At 33.6% G+C, this 18,214-nt stretch overlaps 1 protein-coding gene across 1 annotated transcript in view; it reads left to right on the forward strand.

The window, feature by feature from the left end:
* The first annotated feature begins 1,637 nt into the window (after positions 1-1,637).
* The window catches only part of LOC127732805 (heat shock 70 kDa protein 12A-like), a 37,199-nt gene continuing 20,622 nt past the window's right edge, over positions 1,638-18,214 (forward strand). The window contains exons 1-4 of the mRNA XM_052241975.1: positions 1,638-1,666; positions 12,364-12,670; positions 13,085-13,342; positions 15,603-15,762. Of these exons, the coding sequence (XP_052097935.1) occupies positions 12,425-12,670; positions 13,085-13,342; positions 15,603-15,762 (664 nt within the window). The 5' untranslated portion in view covers positions 1,638-1,666; positions 12,364-12,424. The remainder of the gene's footprint in view (positions 1,667-12,363; positions 12,671-13,084; positions 13,343-15,602; positions 15,763-18,214) is intronic.

Here is an 18,214-nt window from a genome sequence, read left to right on the forward strand (position 1 = left end):
AGAAAAATCAAATCCGAGTCAACCAAACAGCATCTGCTGTCCTATTCGTTATATGGACAAATAGCCCTTGTTCATCTAAAACGAATTATGGTTCGGACTTCGCTTTGGGATTGGTTTCTGCCGTCGAATGCAATGTTTTTCTTCTCCGTAAACTTCAGATTGCACACACTTTAAAATGAAGCTTTAAACATCTAGTTATAATAAATCTCTTAAAATCCCAATCTCTCAAACGTTTCCGATTTCTCATCCTCCAAACGTGTCCGATAATTGTTATTTGCCAAAACGTGTCCATATAAGCGCTAATATGTCCTCTTCGACGTCAATCACGTTTACGGTAATTTTACTAAAGAGACACAAACAAGAGAAATAACTTGCATGAAGCATAAGCATCCCTGATGCCAGCCTTATAATTTATAATCGTTAGAAAACATGTATTATTTAAAGGTTACATTAAAATACGTTAAAAAAAGGATGCATATTCATTTTAAATGAGCATCATCTTTTTAACTGTCAACATTACCTTAAATTTATTTACAAAGAGGTAATAACCGACTAACAGAAAATAATTGATTAACTGATTGTTGCTTGCTTTACATTTTTAGGCAATTATTTCATACATATTTAGGACAAAAGATTGATTGATTGTTGGATGCTTAACGTTCAGTGGCAAATATTTCATACATGTTTAGGACGACAACATAGACAATAAATTCAATAGGTATGACACGTTTGTGTGTTTAAAAATATAGACACCATTTCAAGCGTTCATAAAAAGGAAACGTTTAGGCTTCAATTCGTTCGACACGTTTGGGGGATTGGACACGTTTGGGCGCTTTTAATAAAATGAACACGATTGGGCGTTCATAAAAAACACACGTTTCGGTGCCCTTTAGAAACCAAATATGTTTTTGCAGTTTAGTGACATCATATGGACACGTTTTGGGAATTGGACACGTTTGGGGGGATGGACACGTTTCTGAGTGTTACATATATATTGGACATTACACCTGTAGTGAAAACAAAGAAACTATCTACAGCCAGTGTAGTACAAATAGAACGCCTTACTCGATGCCTGCCATATCAACTGTATAGCTCGGTACAAGATGGTATGTGGATAGTAGTAAAATCTAGTGCAAATCGACATAGTTGAATTAGATTAGCGAATCCGTTATATTAACATGATTGCAGAACATTTATAAGGGATGGTGTGGCTGGGGGAATCAATCCTTTGAAATGTATAAGCAAATGTAAACTTTCTTAAATATAAACATAATCTTTAGCTGCAATTTAGTGACCCAAGTGATATTAACTGTATAATAAAGGATCTTACCCAAATTGTGTGCGGCTATAAGGACTTCACTGTAAATATATGCACAACAAATGTCGAATGGTGGAGGGAGTAACAGCGCTGTACATAAGAAGAACACCAATTTAACACATGAACACATGGTTCCTGTACAAAAAGATGTCAAATAGTGGAGGGAGTACCAGCACTGTTCATAAAGAGAGCACCTGTTCTGCATATGAAAATATGATTCCTTTACAAAAGGGGTTTAAAGATAAATTAGATTAGATTAGACTGTAGAGCTGGCATATGTTTTTTCTTCAAGCTTTAATTTGTTGGGGTTTTTTTTCAGCCGAAAGACTGGTGATGGCCGCAACAGTTGTAAGTAATACTAAGTATAGAATAAGAAAACCTACTTTCATTGTAACTTGTGTTGTTCTGCGCGAAAATGTTCTGTACTATTGATTGTGTTCTGATCTGTGCTGGTGATCGTTACAAATATGTGCACAAAGACGACACTTATGATTTTTATTACGTTTATCAGATGATATTTGCATTTAAACAGTTTAAACATGTCCTGATGTTTATATAAATAAGAAGATGTGGTATGAGTGCCAATGAGACAACTCTCCATCCAATTCACAATGTGTAAAAAGTAAACCATTATAGGTCAAAGTATGGCCTTCAACATGGAGCATTGGCTCACACCGAACAGCAAGCTATAAAGGGCCTCAAAATGACTAGTGTAAAACAATTCAAACAGGAAAACCAACGGTCTAATCTATATGAAAAACGAGAAACGAGAAACACTTATGAACCACATATACAAACGACAACCACTGAACAACAGGCTCCTGACTTAGGACAGGTGCATACGTTGTTGGTTTGTCTTGGATTTGCGCTAGTGGGTCAAGTTACGGCGTTGATGAATTTTGACAATACATAAATATTATTTCGAATCGAACATTGCAGAATCAAAATAATTGTGCAATTAATTATATTCAATCGGACTTGTGACACCTATTTGAACTTTGGACATCCATTTGACTGTATAATTAGCGTTTTCAAACCGGCGAAACTACATTTCACATTGAAAGGCAACATTTTCAGTTAAATATCAGATGAAACATATTTCATAAGAATACTTTTATTAAAGTATCAAATGCCCTTATAATTGTTATTTTCGTCAAAATAGGATGCTTCTCATGTAAACATATTTTGATAGATATTCAAATACACAAGTTTACGCGATATTTTTAACTAAATTGAACTTTTTCTCTTTTGACTTTGTCCTGTGTCTCGTCTCAATAAGATACTTTTTCTTGGTATTAGATCTTTCGATGCCAGAATTGCGATTATCCAATCAACGAACAATTGTTCTTTCTATTTGTATTTCTATTGATAGTTCTATTCCAAATGAATTTACTAGTTTATAGAGTACTTCTGATGCTATTAAATTCTCCTTTATATACTCATTGTCTCCAATAAATTTGACAGGATAAAATAACCGACCTAAATTTCCTTTTCATACATGATTGATAGAAGCTGACTCATGTCGGACAAAGCTGATAACAACCGTAGTTTTTCAACAATGAGCAAAACGCATACCGTATAATAAGCTATTAAAGGTCACGGTATGACAAAATTTGAAACAATTCATGCGAGAAAACAAACAGTGTGATTTATACTACATCAATGTACGAAAACCAAAAAGACAAATAGTAACCAACGACAACCAGTGGCAGACACATGATGTGTCGAGGTTAAACATATTCGTGAGTTTTCAACCCTCCCTTAACTTGAGACAGTAACAGTTGTGTAACAACACAACATACGAACAAGCTTAACATATAAAGCATGACATTTGTGCTTTAGACTAATTGATGCCAATCAGTACACATCTAACGGATTTCGCGGGGTTGAACATTTTTGTGAGCTTTCAACCCACTCCTAACTTGGGACATTGGTGTCAACAGGTTAAATCCCGCCACATTCTGTTTGCCTGTCCAAAGTCAGGAACCTGTAATTCCTTGATTGTCGTTTTTTGCTGCATATCATATTTTTTACTCGCTTGTTGTTTTGTGCATAAATCAGGCCGTTAGTTTTCTCGTTTGAATTCTTTGAATTTTACATTTCCATATGTCGAGGACTTTAATAGCTTGCAATCATTATGGGTTTTTTCTAACTGTTGAAGGGCGTACGATGACCAATAGTTGCTAACATCTTCGTCATTTAGTTTCTGGTGGGTAGCTGTCCCATTAGCAACCATACCACATCTTCTTATTTTAAAATAACACAACATAAGAAAAAGCTATCAAACAAGAATTGCTAATATCTTCGTCATTTAGTCTCTGGTTGATAGCTGTCTCATTGGCAATCATAAAACAACATAAGAACAAGCTAGCAAAACACAAATAAAAAATGACAAAAGACACAACTGACCGATCGAAGAGAAATTGCAGTTACTGAAAGCTCAATTTCAGCCAACAAATAAACCATGTTCATTAGACTAAAATGTTAATCAGTACACATCCGACGGATACAACACAACTTTGAAACTTGCGTTCACATTTTAATTTTTTGAGCATAACTTTAAAAAGTGTGCACAAAACACACAACTTTGAATCTTGTGCGCACATATGTTTAATTTTGAATGCGTTGATAATCAGATCATTCCATTTCTATAAGCATAAGGATGTATGATGTTGACTAACCATGATGGTTCTAAATATGAATTTCTGTGTAACTCTAAAGTAGAAAAGAACAGATATAGGCATCGGAGCTTACTTGTTGTTATTACATAAATTACTTCAAAAGTTTAATAATTTGACATATTTGATTTACGAAGCCCCATAAGTTCTAAAGAAGAAAAGTGTTTTTTTAAATGCGCACATGTTTAATCTTGTTCGCACAAGATTGAAATTTGCGTTATCAACTTTCAATCTTGTGTTCAGAACCTGAATCTTATATACGCAAAACAGTCAATCCCATGCATATACATAATTTTCTGGTAATTGTTGCTACCAATGCATTGTTCTTTAACATTTTTTGTTAGGGTAAAACGTTCTTATATGATCTATTATCTTTTTTGCCAATTTGTTTGATATTTTCTTATTTCTATATTATAGATTACTTAAAATGATAGCCTGAGGTTGCAATCCTCTACCTATTTCTATGTTTAATGTTTGTTATAGATACCATGAAATTCATAACCGGCTATCCGTTCATATATTATTTTACCAACAACAAAAACAAACGAAAAACCGATACCTGCCATATTTTGCTGTGTATCAACTGCAACAGAAGATAAATGCAGTATGAATATATTTGAATATATTTTCGACCCCCCCCCCCTTTTCCTTGCCTATGTTTTCTAGTTCTAATTAGTTTTCCGCAAAAAGAGAACGTATTGAATAAGACAAAACCCCTTTAGCACTAAATATACAAACAAAGTCGAACATCCCTGCATGTCCCTGAAACAATCTAATCGTTGTCCCTTTATTTTTGATAGATGTTACACACTATAACTAAAAATATGTGTTGCTTACGCGCGAAATAAACACGTTGATAATCATTTGGTTGAATAAAACAAAAAGGATCTAGAGTACAACAAAAACCAGAGCCCTTTCAGCTTTTTACCACTGAAACGTATCCAGAATACTAACGCCGTATCTGATTTATTGCCTAGAGTTTGTGTAAACTAATTGTTTGTTAATGTGTATCATAAATGCTTTAATCTCTCCATATAAAAGACTGTTCTACTGGACCCCCTTTCTTAAAGATTACATCACGATCCCATGTTTAGACCTGTAACGTGTAACGGGCGATCAATGGATCCGTATCTGAATAAATCAGGATTTCAAGTGTTCAACTCAATTTTTCATTACAACCAGTTGTCCTATTCAAAACAATCAACACATCCATAAATGGATTTACAACGAAAAATATATACACAGCACAATGCACATAAATCAAAATGCAAGGTGAAGTACCTCATTCACAATGCATAAACACACTGTATCATAACAGAATATATATACACAATGTCACTATGCAATCACTATGCAACATGTATCAGACCGATTTATTAACAATGTCACTAACAGATTACTATGCAACATGCATACAGCCCTAAATTTATTACACAATGTCACCAACAGATTACTTTGCAACATGCATCAAGTAAGTATCACACAAAACGTATGAACACAAAATCACATATATATAACTTCTATTTACAACGTCCACCAATATGTAGTATCACCTTGTTAGTCTGCAACTAACCACAATAACACAATGACACAATTACACATGCACAAATCCTTCAATGCACAAGGAATATATATATAAACACAGCTGAACTCACGCACTAACTATCCCTTTGAGTTCCCACACACTGAATATTATTCAAACTGGTAAGGTTTAACACAGTGCACTTTCACTAATACACTTCCACAATATCACACATAGTACAACTTGCAACACCAGCAAGTATACACCTTGTATTCTCACTAATACAAATCTATGAAGTATCCACACTTCCACATAGTACAACTTGCAACACCAGCAAGTATACACCTTGTATTCTCACTTATACAAATAACTTATTATATAAGTTTCACTTTATATCACAATCACTACTGCAATATCCACATATAAATCCGAACACTATTCATATATATCCTTTGGAATCACTTAATTCACTCTACTTACCAGTTGGAAAATAATCCCTGATGTTATCACTTCAACGGTCCACATAAAACTGACAGAGTTTCTCTGTCTTGGGCTGGTTTATATACTACCATCTGGATCAGTCCATTATACTTAAAGGGGTGAAAATCAAGACTATACCAACTTTAGGGGTGTTTTAAGTAACAGATGCTGCTCCAACTATGGAGAAACTTATATACATATAGAAACACAATAAATAGGAAAAGACAACTGGTATTTCACATCAAAATAAATGAACTATGACCTATTTCCGTTACACTACCCACGCCTCAAAAATCATGCGTCCCGCATGACTCCTTGAATACATCTGACATGCTGAGAAATCGTCTATCAAAGTGGTCATTTTTCATACCCAAACGCTACCATAGTGCAGGCACTATTTCTATTGGACATATATACATCAAGACAAAGCCTTTTCCCACTTTGCCACTTCACAATACCAAACAACTTTGGTTAGATTCTGACCATATATATCTTCAGTTATATATATAAATATCTTCTGACCACAACGTCAGGCACCATTACATCCGACAATAACGTCAGGCTACCCTTTTGTCCATCAGGTCTAAACTGATGACATCACAAGGCACAACCCGTAGATACAAAGTCTACCTATATGTCCAAATTCCAGTCAGCCATATCAAACATATTGAACTTTCTTCTTATGCACAAACACTATTCACAGGATTTCTCTTTTTGTCCGAATAAAACTTTATAAAACTTCCTACTTCAAAATATCCCTGTTTCTAAAATTAACCTCTTTCCTATTAACGTCTGTAATTATGAGCGTCACTGCCAAAGAATAAATTTAAAAGGTCCCTAACAAATTTTGCCTCTGCAGCGGCCCCAAGGAGCCTACTCTTAACGAATTCTGCAGGAGGGGTCTTTTACATGCACAGGGCGTGACATGTTCCTGTACATGGGGCCTCGGATTTAACGTCCCCATCCGACGGACTCACATTTAACTCTATGTACACTATATACAAATATGATATATCTTATCATCTACTCTACAATTTTCAATTTGCCTAGTTGTATGTCTTAAAGGCAGAGTCTCGTTGTCAAAAATATTCACTTTGAACAGACATGTTTTCAGAAAAGTGCTCCTATGTCCCTAAACTAAACAGAATTTCTGGTTACTTCATTTTCATCCTTACTGAAATCAGCACAAGTGTATCTCTAGAATCATTTACACTTTTCAAGTAGATAAATTAATATGATCAATATTGAGCAGTGAATGCCTAAATCTTTGTTTTAAGCTGTATTCTAATTTTTCAATTTCACTTGTTAAAACTGCAATTTCCGAATCAAACAGATTATCTGCCATTTCAATATCAATTGACTTAATGTTCCTTTTTACTTAAAAAATGTACTATACTTTGACTACAAACACAACACACAAATAACTTTGAAATATTACAACAACTTTCAATCCTATGCGAATTTACAGTAACGAAGTAAACACATGAAATCCCACCGCTGCCACCAAATTTGTAACGTGTAACGGGCGATCAATGGATCCGTATCTGAATAAATCAGGATTTCAAGTGTTCAACTCAATTTTTCATTACAACCAGTTGTCCTATTCAAAACAATCAACACATCCATAAATGGATTTACAACGAAAAATATATACACAGCACAATGCACATAAATCAAAATGCAAGGTGAAGTACCTCATTCACAATGCATAAACACACTGTATCATAACAGAATATATATACACAATGTCACTATGCAATCACTATGCAACATGTATCAGACCGATTTATTCACAATGTCACTAACAGATTACTATGCAACATGCATACGGCCCTAAATTTATTACACAATGTCACCAACAGATTACTTTGCAACATGCATCAAGTAAGTATCACACAAAACGTATGAACACAAAATCACATATATACAACTTCTATTTACAACGTCCACCAATATGTAGTATCACCTTGTTAGTCTGCAACTAACCACAATAACACAATGACACAATTACACATGCACAAATCCTTCAATGCACAAGGAATATATATATAAACACAGCTGAACTCACGCACTAACTATCCCTTTGAGTTCCCACACACTGAATATTATTCAAACTGGTAAGGTTTAACACAGTGCACTTTCACTAATACACTTCCACAATATCACACATAGTACAACTTGCAACACCAGCAAGTATACACCTTGTATTCTCACTAATACAAATCTATGAAGTATCCACACTTCCACATAGTACAACTTGCAATACTTTGAACGACAAACGACAAATTTATTTTACTCGCGTAGTGGTATTTACCATATGTGGATTCTTAAGGGTTCTGAAGAACTTCTGGACATTTATAAATCTCGGTCTATTTCTGAAATTAATTCTAACATAACTTTTGATTTTTTAACCCTGTATACCAACATTCCCCATGTGAAATTATAAAATTGTTTTGAATAGACATTGAATGACAAACTTTTTTCTTATGTGACGTTTACATTTTCTGACGTCAGACACGCAAAGCAATGAATGTGGGTCTTAATTTGATAGATGCTTTTGTGCTTTTTTTGTAAATAATTGTTTGTTTTGATATTGTAACACAGTGATGACTGCTGTACCCATATTTTGACTATTTTATTTATAATGTCTGTTTTGTTCACGCATCGTTGTAAATATAACGGAATTTGATAAGACTGTCGTACAAGTGAGAGGTTTAGCGCTATAAAACCAGGTTCAATCCACCATTTTCTACATTTGAAAATGCCTGTACCAAGTCAGGAATATGACAGTTGTTGTCCATTCGTTTGATGTGTTTTGTCATTTGATTTTGCCATGTGATTAGGGACTTTCCGATTGAATTTTCCTCGGAGTTCAGTATTTTTGTGATTTTACTTTTTGCAACACCAGCAAGTATACACCTTGTATTCTCACTAATACAAATAACTTATTATATAAGTTTCACTTTATATCACAATCACTATTGCAATATCCACATATAAATCCGAACACTATTCATATATATCCTTTGGAATCACTTAATTCACTCTACTTACCAGTTGGAAAATAATCCCTGATGTTATCACTTCAACGGTCCACATAAAACTGACAGACTTTCTCTGTCTTGGGCTGGTTTATATACTACCATCTGGATCAGTCCATTATACTTAAAGGGGTGAAAATCAAGACTATACCAACTTTAGGGGTGTTTTAAGTAACAGATGGTGCTCCAACTATGGAGAAACTTATATACATATAGAAACACAATAAATAGGAAAAGACAACTGGTATTTCACATCAAAATAAATGAACTATGACCGATTTCCGTTACAGACCTTATTTTTTGTTTTAAAGCGATACATTTGAAATGCATAACCTTTTGAACTTCGAGTCATATATTAGATCATCATTGTAAGACAAACTAATTTGAATGATTAAATAATTTATTTTTTGTATAACGGCTTGATGCTTGTTTTATTTTTAATGACCACAAAGCATAGGCATAGTATACTTTGCACCGTTTTTGTTGTCATTCACCTGACTGTCCATTATATGCATATTTTCATATTATAAAAACCGAAATTGTACTAAAGGGACTTTACAATGGTTGTTACCAATGCATATTACCAAATGGTTGTCGTTTGTTGCTGTATATCATATTTGTTTTTCGTGTATTGTTTTGTACATGAATTAGGCCGTTAGTTTTCTCGTGTGAATTGTTCTAAATTTGTCATTTCGGGGCTTTTATGCTATGCGGTATGGATTTGCCCATTGTTGAAGGCCATTCGATGATCTATAGTTGTTCACTTCTACTGAATTTGTCTCAGGTTGAGAGTTGTCTCATTGGCAATCATACCAAATCTTCTTATTTTTATAATTACCTTGCTGATCTGCTCTAATGCATCCACCAAATTTATGCTATAGATATTTTTTCTATCAATTATACACATTTTATTCATAAGCAGTCTAGAATATTTGCAACTGTATACTATGATTAAGAAAGGACAGAACCGGGACATTGGTGCACAGAACCAGGACATTCATTTTTTTGTCACCGGCACTTTATTAGGATATTTTCATTTTGCGAATATATACGACTTTTGCAATTAAAAATCGTTGAAATATACTTCATAAGTATTGACAAAAAAGCACTTTACAGATTTCTTGATTATTGCCGTTTAAATACAATGTAAACAAACCCATCAGCACAGAACCAGGACCCACTAGCACCGATCAGGACCGAATCACCAGCACAGAACATTCTATTACAGGACAGCCTACCACCTAGTATTTCTTCGTGATCATTTACGTATCCAGGATTTCAGATTCTGAAATTATGCATGCATCTAAAAGGGCATTAGCTACGATTTAGACAAAAATTTTCAATACGATTCTTTTTGTTTCCAGTATTAATAAAAGCGGAATTTTGAAATAATATTTCGTTATAAGCAGTCAATTTGGCCTAAATTTGTGAAAATAAGATCAAAAACATCGCTGATGTATTATTAACTAGCAAGTCAATAATTTAACCTCATTGAATCCGTATTCATGTGAATTTCAATTTAACCCCTTAGCTAGAGATGGGTTGTGCATGTACTAGGCCTGATCGGCTTTTAAAGGAAAATGATGTCAACATTCAAAGTGAAACAAGAGTGAACCATTTGGTTGACTGATTCGATCTTCCAAAAATCATTCTCAAACGAGTAAAAACGATGATTAAAATATTTTTTGAACCTATAACATGAAATCAAACAGACTTAGAAAATCCAATTGCACGTGCTCGCTATCTATACATGTATTTATATTTTAATTTATGATTACATCGGGTTATATGACCGTCGGTAGTCTTCGGAAGTCATCTCAATTGTTAATTATATGGCGTCTAGACTTAAATACACACGAAATGCTGATACATATTATCGAGTCCATGCATTGTTACTTGTTTATTTTAGACTTTTGGTAATTTGGATAAACGTTTTAGTATGTTATAAATCAAATATGAAAATTTGAGTCAAATCGGCGAACACGGATATGATAACTGATGCCCCTTTAAAAATATAAAAATTTATTTTTCACGCTTTGCTTTTTGGGATGATATCTTATCTTTTTAGGGATCCAAATATGTCTTACTTGTTACATTGGAAATTATATAGCTTTAATGAAATACTTTGAGTGGTGGGGATGTAACAAAAATTGCGAATAAGATATATTTTGTTTGTAATATTAAAAAAATTTTGAAAGCAGAGAATGCAAAAATTAAGACTATACGATTGGTTGGAATTTACTGGATTTTAAAGCCAATTTATAAAGACAATATTAAGTTTAAAATCTTAAAACATCTCTCTCAAAACACTTCGACTGAAAATGGTGTAATAAACATAGATGCCCTCTCCCTGTTATTTTGAGACAATTGTCCAGGTTTAGAGTTTGGAGTTTGGTATGTGCTAAGGAGTAGGGTTTGCACCCCAAAAAAGGATCAATTAAGTCAGAATTATATGGTATCGAGTCGTTACTGTTGTCAAGAACATTTATACAAGAAAAGATAGATCAGTATTTATACAATAACGAATTTCCAGTAAACGAACAGTTTTATATCAATATGGTTCTTACAGCATAAATGCAATATCTTCTTTTAAGTTCAGAAACAGTGTGGCTGCAATCGCCTTGTACGTTCGTCCAACAAAAATATTTTCGTCATACTTTTCTCTGAAACATTGACTTTAATGTTTGGTCATCAGTGATGAGTTATATCGTGTAAGCACTTTTCGGGTCTGTCAGACACATATATTTCCTGTTGTTTTCGATACTTTGAATTATGATTGGTTGTATGCTTATTAGATTCTAGTTGAACTTGCCAATAGTTTTATGCTGGTGCATTTTTTGCTTATCCAAAATTGACGGTGACAACTCTTCAAATACAGTACTGTAATTCTTTTTCTACTGAAATACTCTTAAAATTTTTTAAATGAAACATTTCAAATATCTCGTAAACGTCGACTGCTATTGCACAACGTTGTGGCCAATGACTCCGACCGTCAACCGTGGAATTGATGGCAGACACCATTCGATCAAAATTGTCGTTACATGCCAAATTAAATTAGAATAAGCTTTTCATTACCTGCCCATAACACTGTGTCAGCATGTAGTATTATACTATTTGAACTGCAAATTGTCTAGATGTCTCTTTATTAGATCATCAAACTGGTTTTGTTACAAAACTGCGGTTTTTGTATACTTAGATTTTGTTCGTATTATCCCACCTCGTGTAGTTGGAGTGTCAAGTCAACTTTAATCGGATCTTTAATTTTCAACTGGTCTTCCACTTTATTAGCTCCGAAAGGCATCTACATCCTTCTTTTTATTGTAGGATATTAAACATGACAAACTGTTTGTCGCTGCAATAGACTTTGGGACAACATACTCTGGATATGCCGTCTGTAGACGACATGATTATCAGAAAAATCCAAACAACCCAAAAAATTAACGTTCGGAAATGGGGAGACGGAGTTAACAAAACAAATAAAGCTCCAACGTGCGTTTTGTTTGATCATGAAGAAAAATTCGTTAGTTTTGGGTATGAGGCAATGAATGATTTTCGATTAAACCCAAAGGAAATTGATTACAGCAAATGGTACTACTTTGAACATTTCAAAATAAAGTTGTTCAAGCAAGAGGTATTTTTATCTGTATTATTTAGATTTCCCAATTTCGTTGTGCACACATCAAAATTTTTAGCTTTGTTAGACTATTAAATTTTTACAGAAAAAAATATATGGGTCAATAGATAAATCATACAATATCATGCATTATGCATCCCTAGAACTTAAAAACGCAACTTTAATTAAATATTCTTCTCAAATCCCTATGTTAATGGTCCTTTCGAGGATTGAAATTTTTGTTATTTAATATATTTTCAGAAAGAAAACTCAATGAAGCTATCGGTTGCGTAAATGTTAAAAGTCTTTAGCATTATCTTAAAATTGTCTGAAAATATTTTAAAAAAAAAACCCTCACAGTCTTTTCATCGTGGCATTGTCAGTCCCGACTACTCAAAAAGCCTTAAGATGTCTACATTCACCATTTTACAGGACATAGTAACAAAGGAGACAATGTTAGAAGAATCACTAGCGATACAAAACCCAGAAAGCAAAAAGAAAATGTATGCAGTTGATGTTTTTGCTGCCGTCATTTCATATTTGACAGGAGAAGTCGTCAAAGAAGAGTTCATGCAGTCTAAAAAACATAAAGGAACTAAATATAAACTTGAAGATATACATTGGGTGATTACAGTTCCCGCCATCTGGGATCAAAATGCTAAGCTGTTTATGCAGGATGCAGCAAGAAAGGTAATTTTGCTACTACCAAATATTTGATTTTTTAATTCAGCAAGCTTAAATTGCAAGGTTTTTGTTTTCCATTATTATGGTAAACAAGTTGCTGCATTAGTCTCAACAAAGTTGTTTGATGGGTTGATGTATGGTATAAATCTTTCAAAAGCATAAACATAATTTCCAAATCCTACTCCATGCAGATCTAGAATTTGTTCGAATTTAATTTTCTGGAATATTGAGAAATCCGGATAATGAAATTTTGCAGGACGATTTATTGCATTATTTGCTTTAAATTGAAGATATTACAACAAATGTTATGTTGTAAACAAATATTATTTCATGTTTAAATATCATCTCCCAGAAACTGAGAATATGTGACATTTACGAAATGTGGTATGAATGCCAAACTATCCTCCAAAAATCAAAGCACAATGGTATAAACAACTACAGGCCCCGGGAACAGTCAGGATTCTACTTCGTCAAAATTATCTCCCCATTACGCCACCTAATTTTTATTATCGTAAAAATGGAAGCCATTGTAGTGATGACGCGCTGTCAATTTAGCTCTTGAAAACCGATATATTTATCCGCATAGTATTATTACGATCCTTATATGCCAGTTGTATTTTAAAAGACAAATGTATCTACTAGCTATTGAGCATCATTTAATGTACTTTTATGCATTTGGTCAACTTAAAACTATTGTCTGATCGGTTGTCAGGGGGAATTTTCGAAAGTTCAAAAATATTTTTAAAATTCTAATTAAATATTTCGTGGAAGGGCAGACTAAAAATTTTCAGAGGTTGAAGACTAATTACCTAGATAACACACACAAAAAATGAAGTTTTTTTGAAGTTATGCATTTTTAAGATCCACCAGAAAAGTTTGTCGTCAAGTACTTTTAGTAAACAATTGTTATTCGAACACGCTTCTCTGTTGTTATGACTCATTCGAAAGGTATTTCACTTGACCCATATATTTCATCTTTTAGTACTGTAAATTTGTAATGTTTTTGTATCAACCTACAGCCTAAATATATAAAAATAATAGAATCTGAAGCGAGATGATGTATCAAATTTTTTTTTTATACGTTTTCAAGACAGAATAGTCAACCCACACACACCTGAACGTAAAAAGGTGTACTCGACTATCTCTTTTCGATGAAATTATTGCCTATTTGGGGGATTTTTTCCGAAAAACTGTCACCGGGGGCAGAGATGCAAAGTGATGGTTTAAGAAGATAAAACTATTATCTTTCTTTGGAATTTTTATTTGCGGAATTTATGCTTATGCACAAAATAGATCCACGAGAATTTGCACCTACCAAAATAGACTGTTTTGTGGAAATTTGACTATAATAATTTAAAAGTTTACAAATATCTTGAAGTTCAATTCAATAATTTAAGTAAAATCACATACATAAGATGCATAAAATCCTAAATTAGGCACATTTATTTAACTTTTAAAGCCCATTGAAACAGACGTAAACAATTCAAATTTTACCATCTCTAATAAAGAGTTCCATTTCTTTTGTTTAATTTCAACTGGGTTTTCGCATGGGAAAACAAAAGGAAACACAATTTTTATGAGAAAAATAACGGTCTGGTTTGTGCTTAAACAATAAACGCAAAGCAAATATGGTAGACAGCAACCAACAACAACCACTGCATTACAATGGCTTTGAACAGGCACATAAAGAATGTGGCGTGGTGAAACATGTTTGTAACAACTGATAAATAGACCATTTCTTCCCAGAATGGAAAATCAATCAGCATGCACACCGCAAACGGATTTATTGTAAAGACGTTATAAGCAGTAAATAACATAGAATTAAAAATGCTCCTTTTTGTACTTTTATTATCGTTGTACATCGCTAACGGAACGCTAACTAAATTACGCACGGTGAACGCTTTAGGACTCTATAAAACTATAAAACTAAAAAAAAAAAAAAAACATGCATTCAATTCTTTTAATTACATATTTATGCAGGATTCAGAAAATTACGAGTTAAACCACCTTTTGTTGTTTTTCATTTAGAATTCCTCCGCATCGTTGTATCGGTGTCATAAACAACACGTGAAGTCTTAGGTCTTAGGTATTGCGTTTTATGTTAACATAATACATCACAAAACAGCACGTGAGTGTTTATGCTGGGCAAAATGATGGAAGCTACATGAAACATCATGCAATGTATTTATAACAAATTATTATTATTTTGAGCATCTATTTCATTTCTTTAATTATCAAATATATTATGGCGTTATTTGTCTTAAAGGCTGGAATATTGGGTAAAAACTTGACCTTAGCCTTAGAACCAGAAGCTGCATCAATTTACTGTCGCCGAGTAGCAGTGGGCGACTCAGAGGACAACGAGGGTTGTAAAGCTATTGCAGCACTGGGTATTGGGTCGAAGTATGTTGTCCTGGATCAAGGAGGTAAATACAAATGACTCATGAGTATACATTTAGCTAATCCTACAGTTTTTTTTTACTTTCCTTTCATAACGATTTTATCAGTTCAAACAGTTCAGTATTATATCTAATAACTTTTTATGATTACCCCTTTACAGCTAACCTTCCCATGTGTAGCTTTTATCATCCCTTTGCACCCATCCGTCTGTCGCATGGCAGTAATCCTTCTTAGTAAGACTACTTCAAAACTATGTTTGGCGTACCAACGACATATACAAATGTCATATGTTAGTGAATCAAACACGAGTGTGAAATATAAAACTGAAGTTGCATATCATTTATATTGTAACAACATTATATCTTGAAAGTTTACTATATACTGTTCAGAGGGAAATAATCTTTACAATATTAGTTGATCGTCTACTATATTAACATGTGTCTGCTCCATAGGCTTACATGCAACACAGCTGATCTTTGAAAGTTTTTAAAAATAAAATGCAAAAAAAAAATTACATATCATGTATGTAGTAATGTAAAATTGTGATTTAATGGGAAAAAGTGCCTCGTGCCATGATAAACAAGAAGTGATGAAACCCAGAAGTCAAAACTACCTTTTTTTACTTTCTGTTTGCTGTTTTCACTAGTCCACACCACTTCCAGTAAACATGATATCCTTCCACTTTCCTGGTTTGATATCCAAACAAGAGGCAACATTTGTTTCCATCTAAATACATGTTTCAATTCAGCATAAACTTTTAATCAAACAGAAAAATTGAGTCCAGAAAAAAATTCAGAAAAAAATGGCTATTTTATTTCACTTCATGCACCGGAAACAGGAGTAGTCATCAAAAAATCATTGTAATCATTGTATGAAATTTAAAACCCGCAAGGGTCCATGATAGGTCAACTAAAGAATATCTATTTCTATTTCTATTTCTATTGTACATGTATGTGATGTAAGAGGCCGGTTCATTGTGCATTATTCGATATTCATTATACAATCGATCGACAGCCGACGGTTTTATATTCAGATTTCTTTATATGGTATGTTCTCTGTATATTACCTGAATTACAAACCTGTTCTTGCAATTTTCATTGTTATTCAACGCAAAATAATTATCTAAGATACCTGGGACGATCTCATTTCATAAAAGATCTCTTTTGTTTACTTATTGTTCCTCGAACTTATTAACCCGGTATAGGTCTTTAAGTTGAGGTTTAATTTACTAAAAGTAAATCGGGAATGACTAATTAGACACGCCCTGTTAGAATCAGGGGGTCCAAAATAGGATCGGGAAAAAACAGCCAGCAAAATACCATAATTAACAATTTCAGAGAATCAAAGATCTTTTGGTTCATAATATCTCCGGCCAATAATCAGACGGTATTTGAGTGGAATTACAAACCTGTCCTAAACCGGGAAATGTTGGCTGCAATAGGAATTTATTTACAAATTAAGTCTATATCTCATTTACCTATAGTGGCCGTTATTGATTGTAAATTCGTGTCGTTTTGTTTTTGGTATTCGAAAAAAGAGGGGGAAAAGGGGGGGGGGGGGGGGGGGGGGGGGGCTAATAGCTTAACTTACGATTTTAATCATGGTTCACTTTATTCTAGTACGATATAAACCTCTAGTCACCGCTCTATCTTATTAAAGTGTCACTCTAAAATTGTAATCATTTGCTTCAGGTCGATCCGTTTTGCATCTCGTCGTGAATATGCGTGACCAGAGACATATATACACATATATATATATATGTCTCTGGCATGACATATTTGCCCTTGGACATTAATGGAGCAATCAATTAATCAGCTTCATTTAGTGACGTATAACCTTTAGTCTTCAGTTGATGATTGTCTCAAACAGTTTTTCTATATTTGATTTTTATTCATATTTGATATTTTAAGCGTAATTTTAGCATTTTTTTCCTCATTTTTCTCTTTGCATTTTTTTTTTTTTTAACATTAAATAACGTAGTCCACATCAGGGGTTACATTGTATCCTATTCAGCCAAACTAGGAGGAGGGGCGTAGAACAGAAAAAAATCTTCTTTGAGTGGCAATAACTCATATATTTAAGCGTACAAAGACGGTGACAAGTGTCAATTTTTTTTTATATCTGGTATAGTTGTCATAAAAGAAAAATGTATAAAAACAATGTTGGCAACAATTTATCTTTAGATATTGTCTTACTATTAAAAGTTAATTTTCTACAATTGTCCTTGCAAAAGGCGCAAAAATGTGTTAAATTCAGCCATGCGACTTATTTGAAGATTAAGCTGACCTTTGTTGTTGTTTGGAGATTTCAGTCATTCGACTTTTGCGTAGATCGTATTTCCCCCTCAAAGAGTTATTCAAATTGTTCTTTAACGTATAGTTAGCGTGAAACTCTCACTACACCAAGCATCGGATATACGACATTAATTTCTATTTCGACCGGACAAAGCTGCGTATTTATACATCCGAACAGACAAAC

The sequence above is a fragment of the Mytilus californianus genome, unplaced genomic scaffold (assembly GCF_021869535.1).
Source record: "Mytilus californianus isolate M0D057914Y unplaced genomic scaffold, xbMytCali1.0.p SCAF_28, whole genome shotgun sequence".
In the NCBI taxonomy this organism is placed as follows: domain Eukaryota; kingdom Metazoa; phylum Mollusca; class Bivalvia; order Mytilida; family Mytilidae; genus Mytilus; species Mytilus californianus.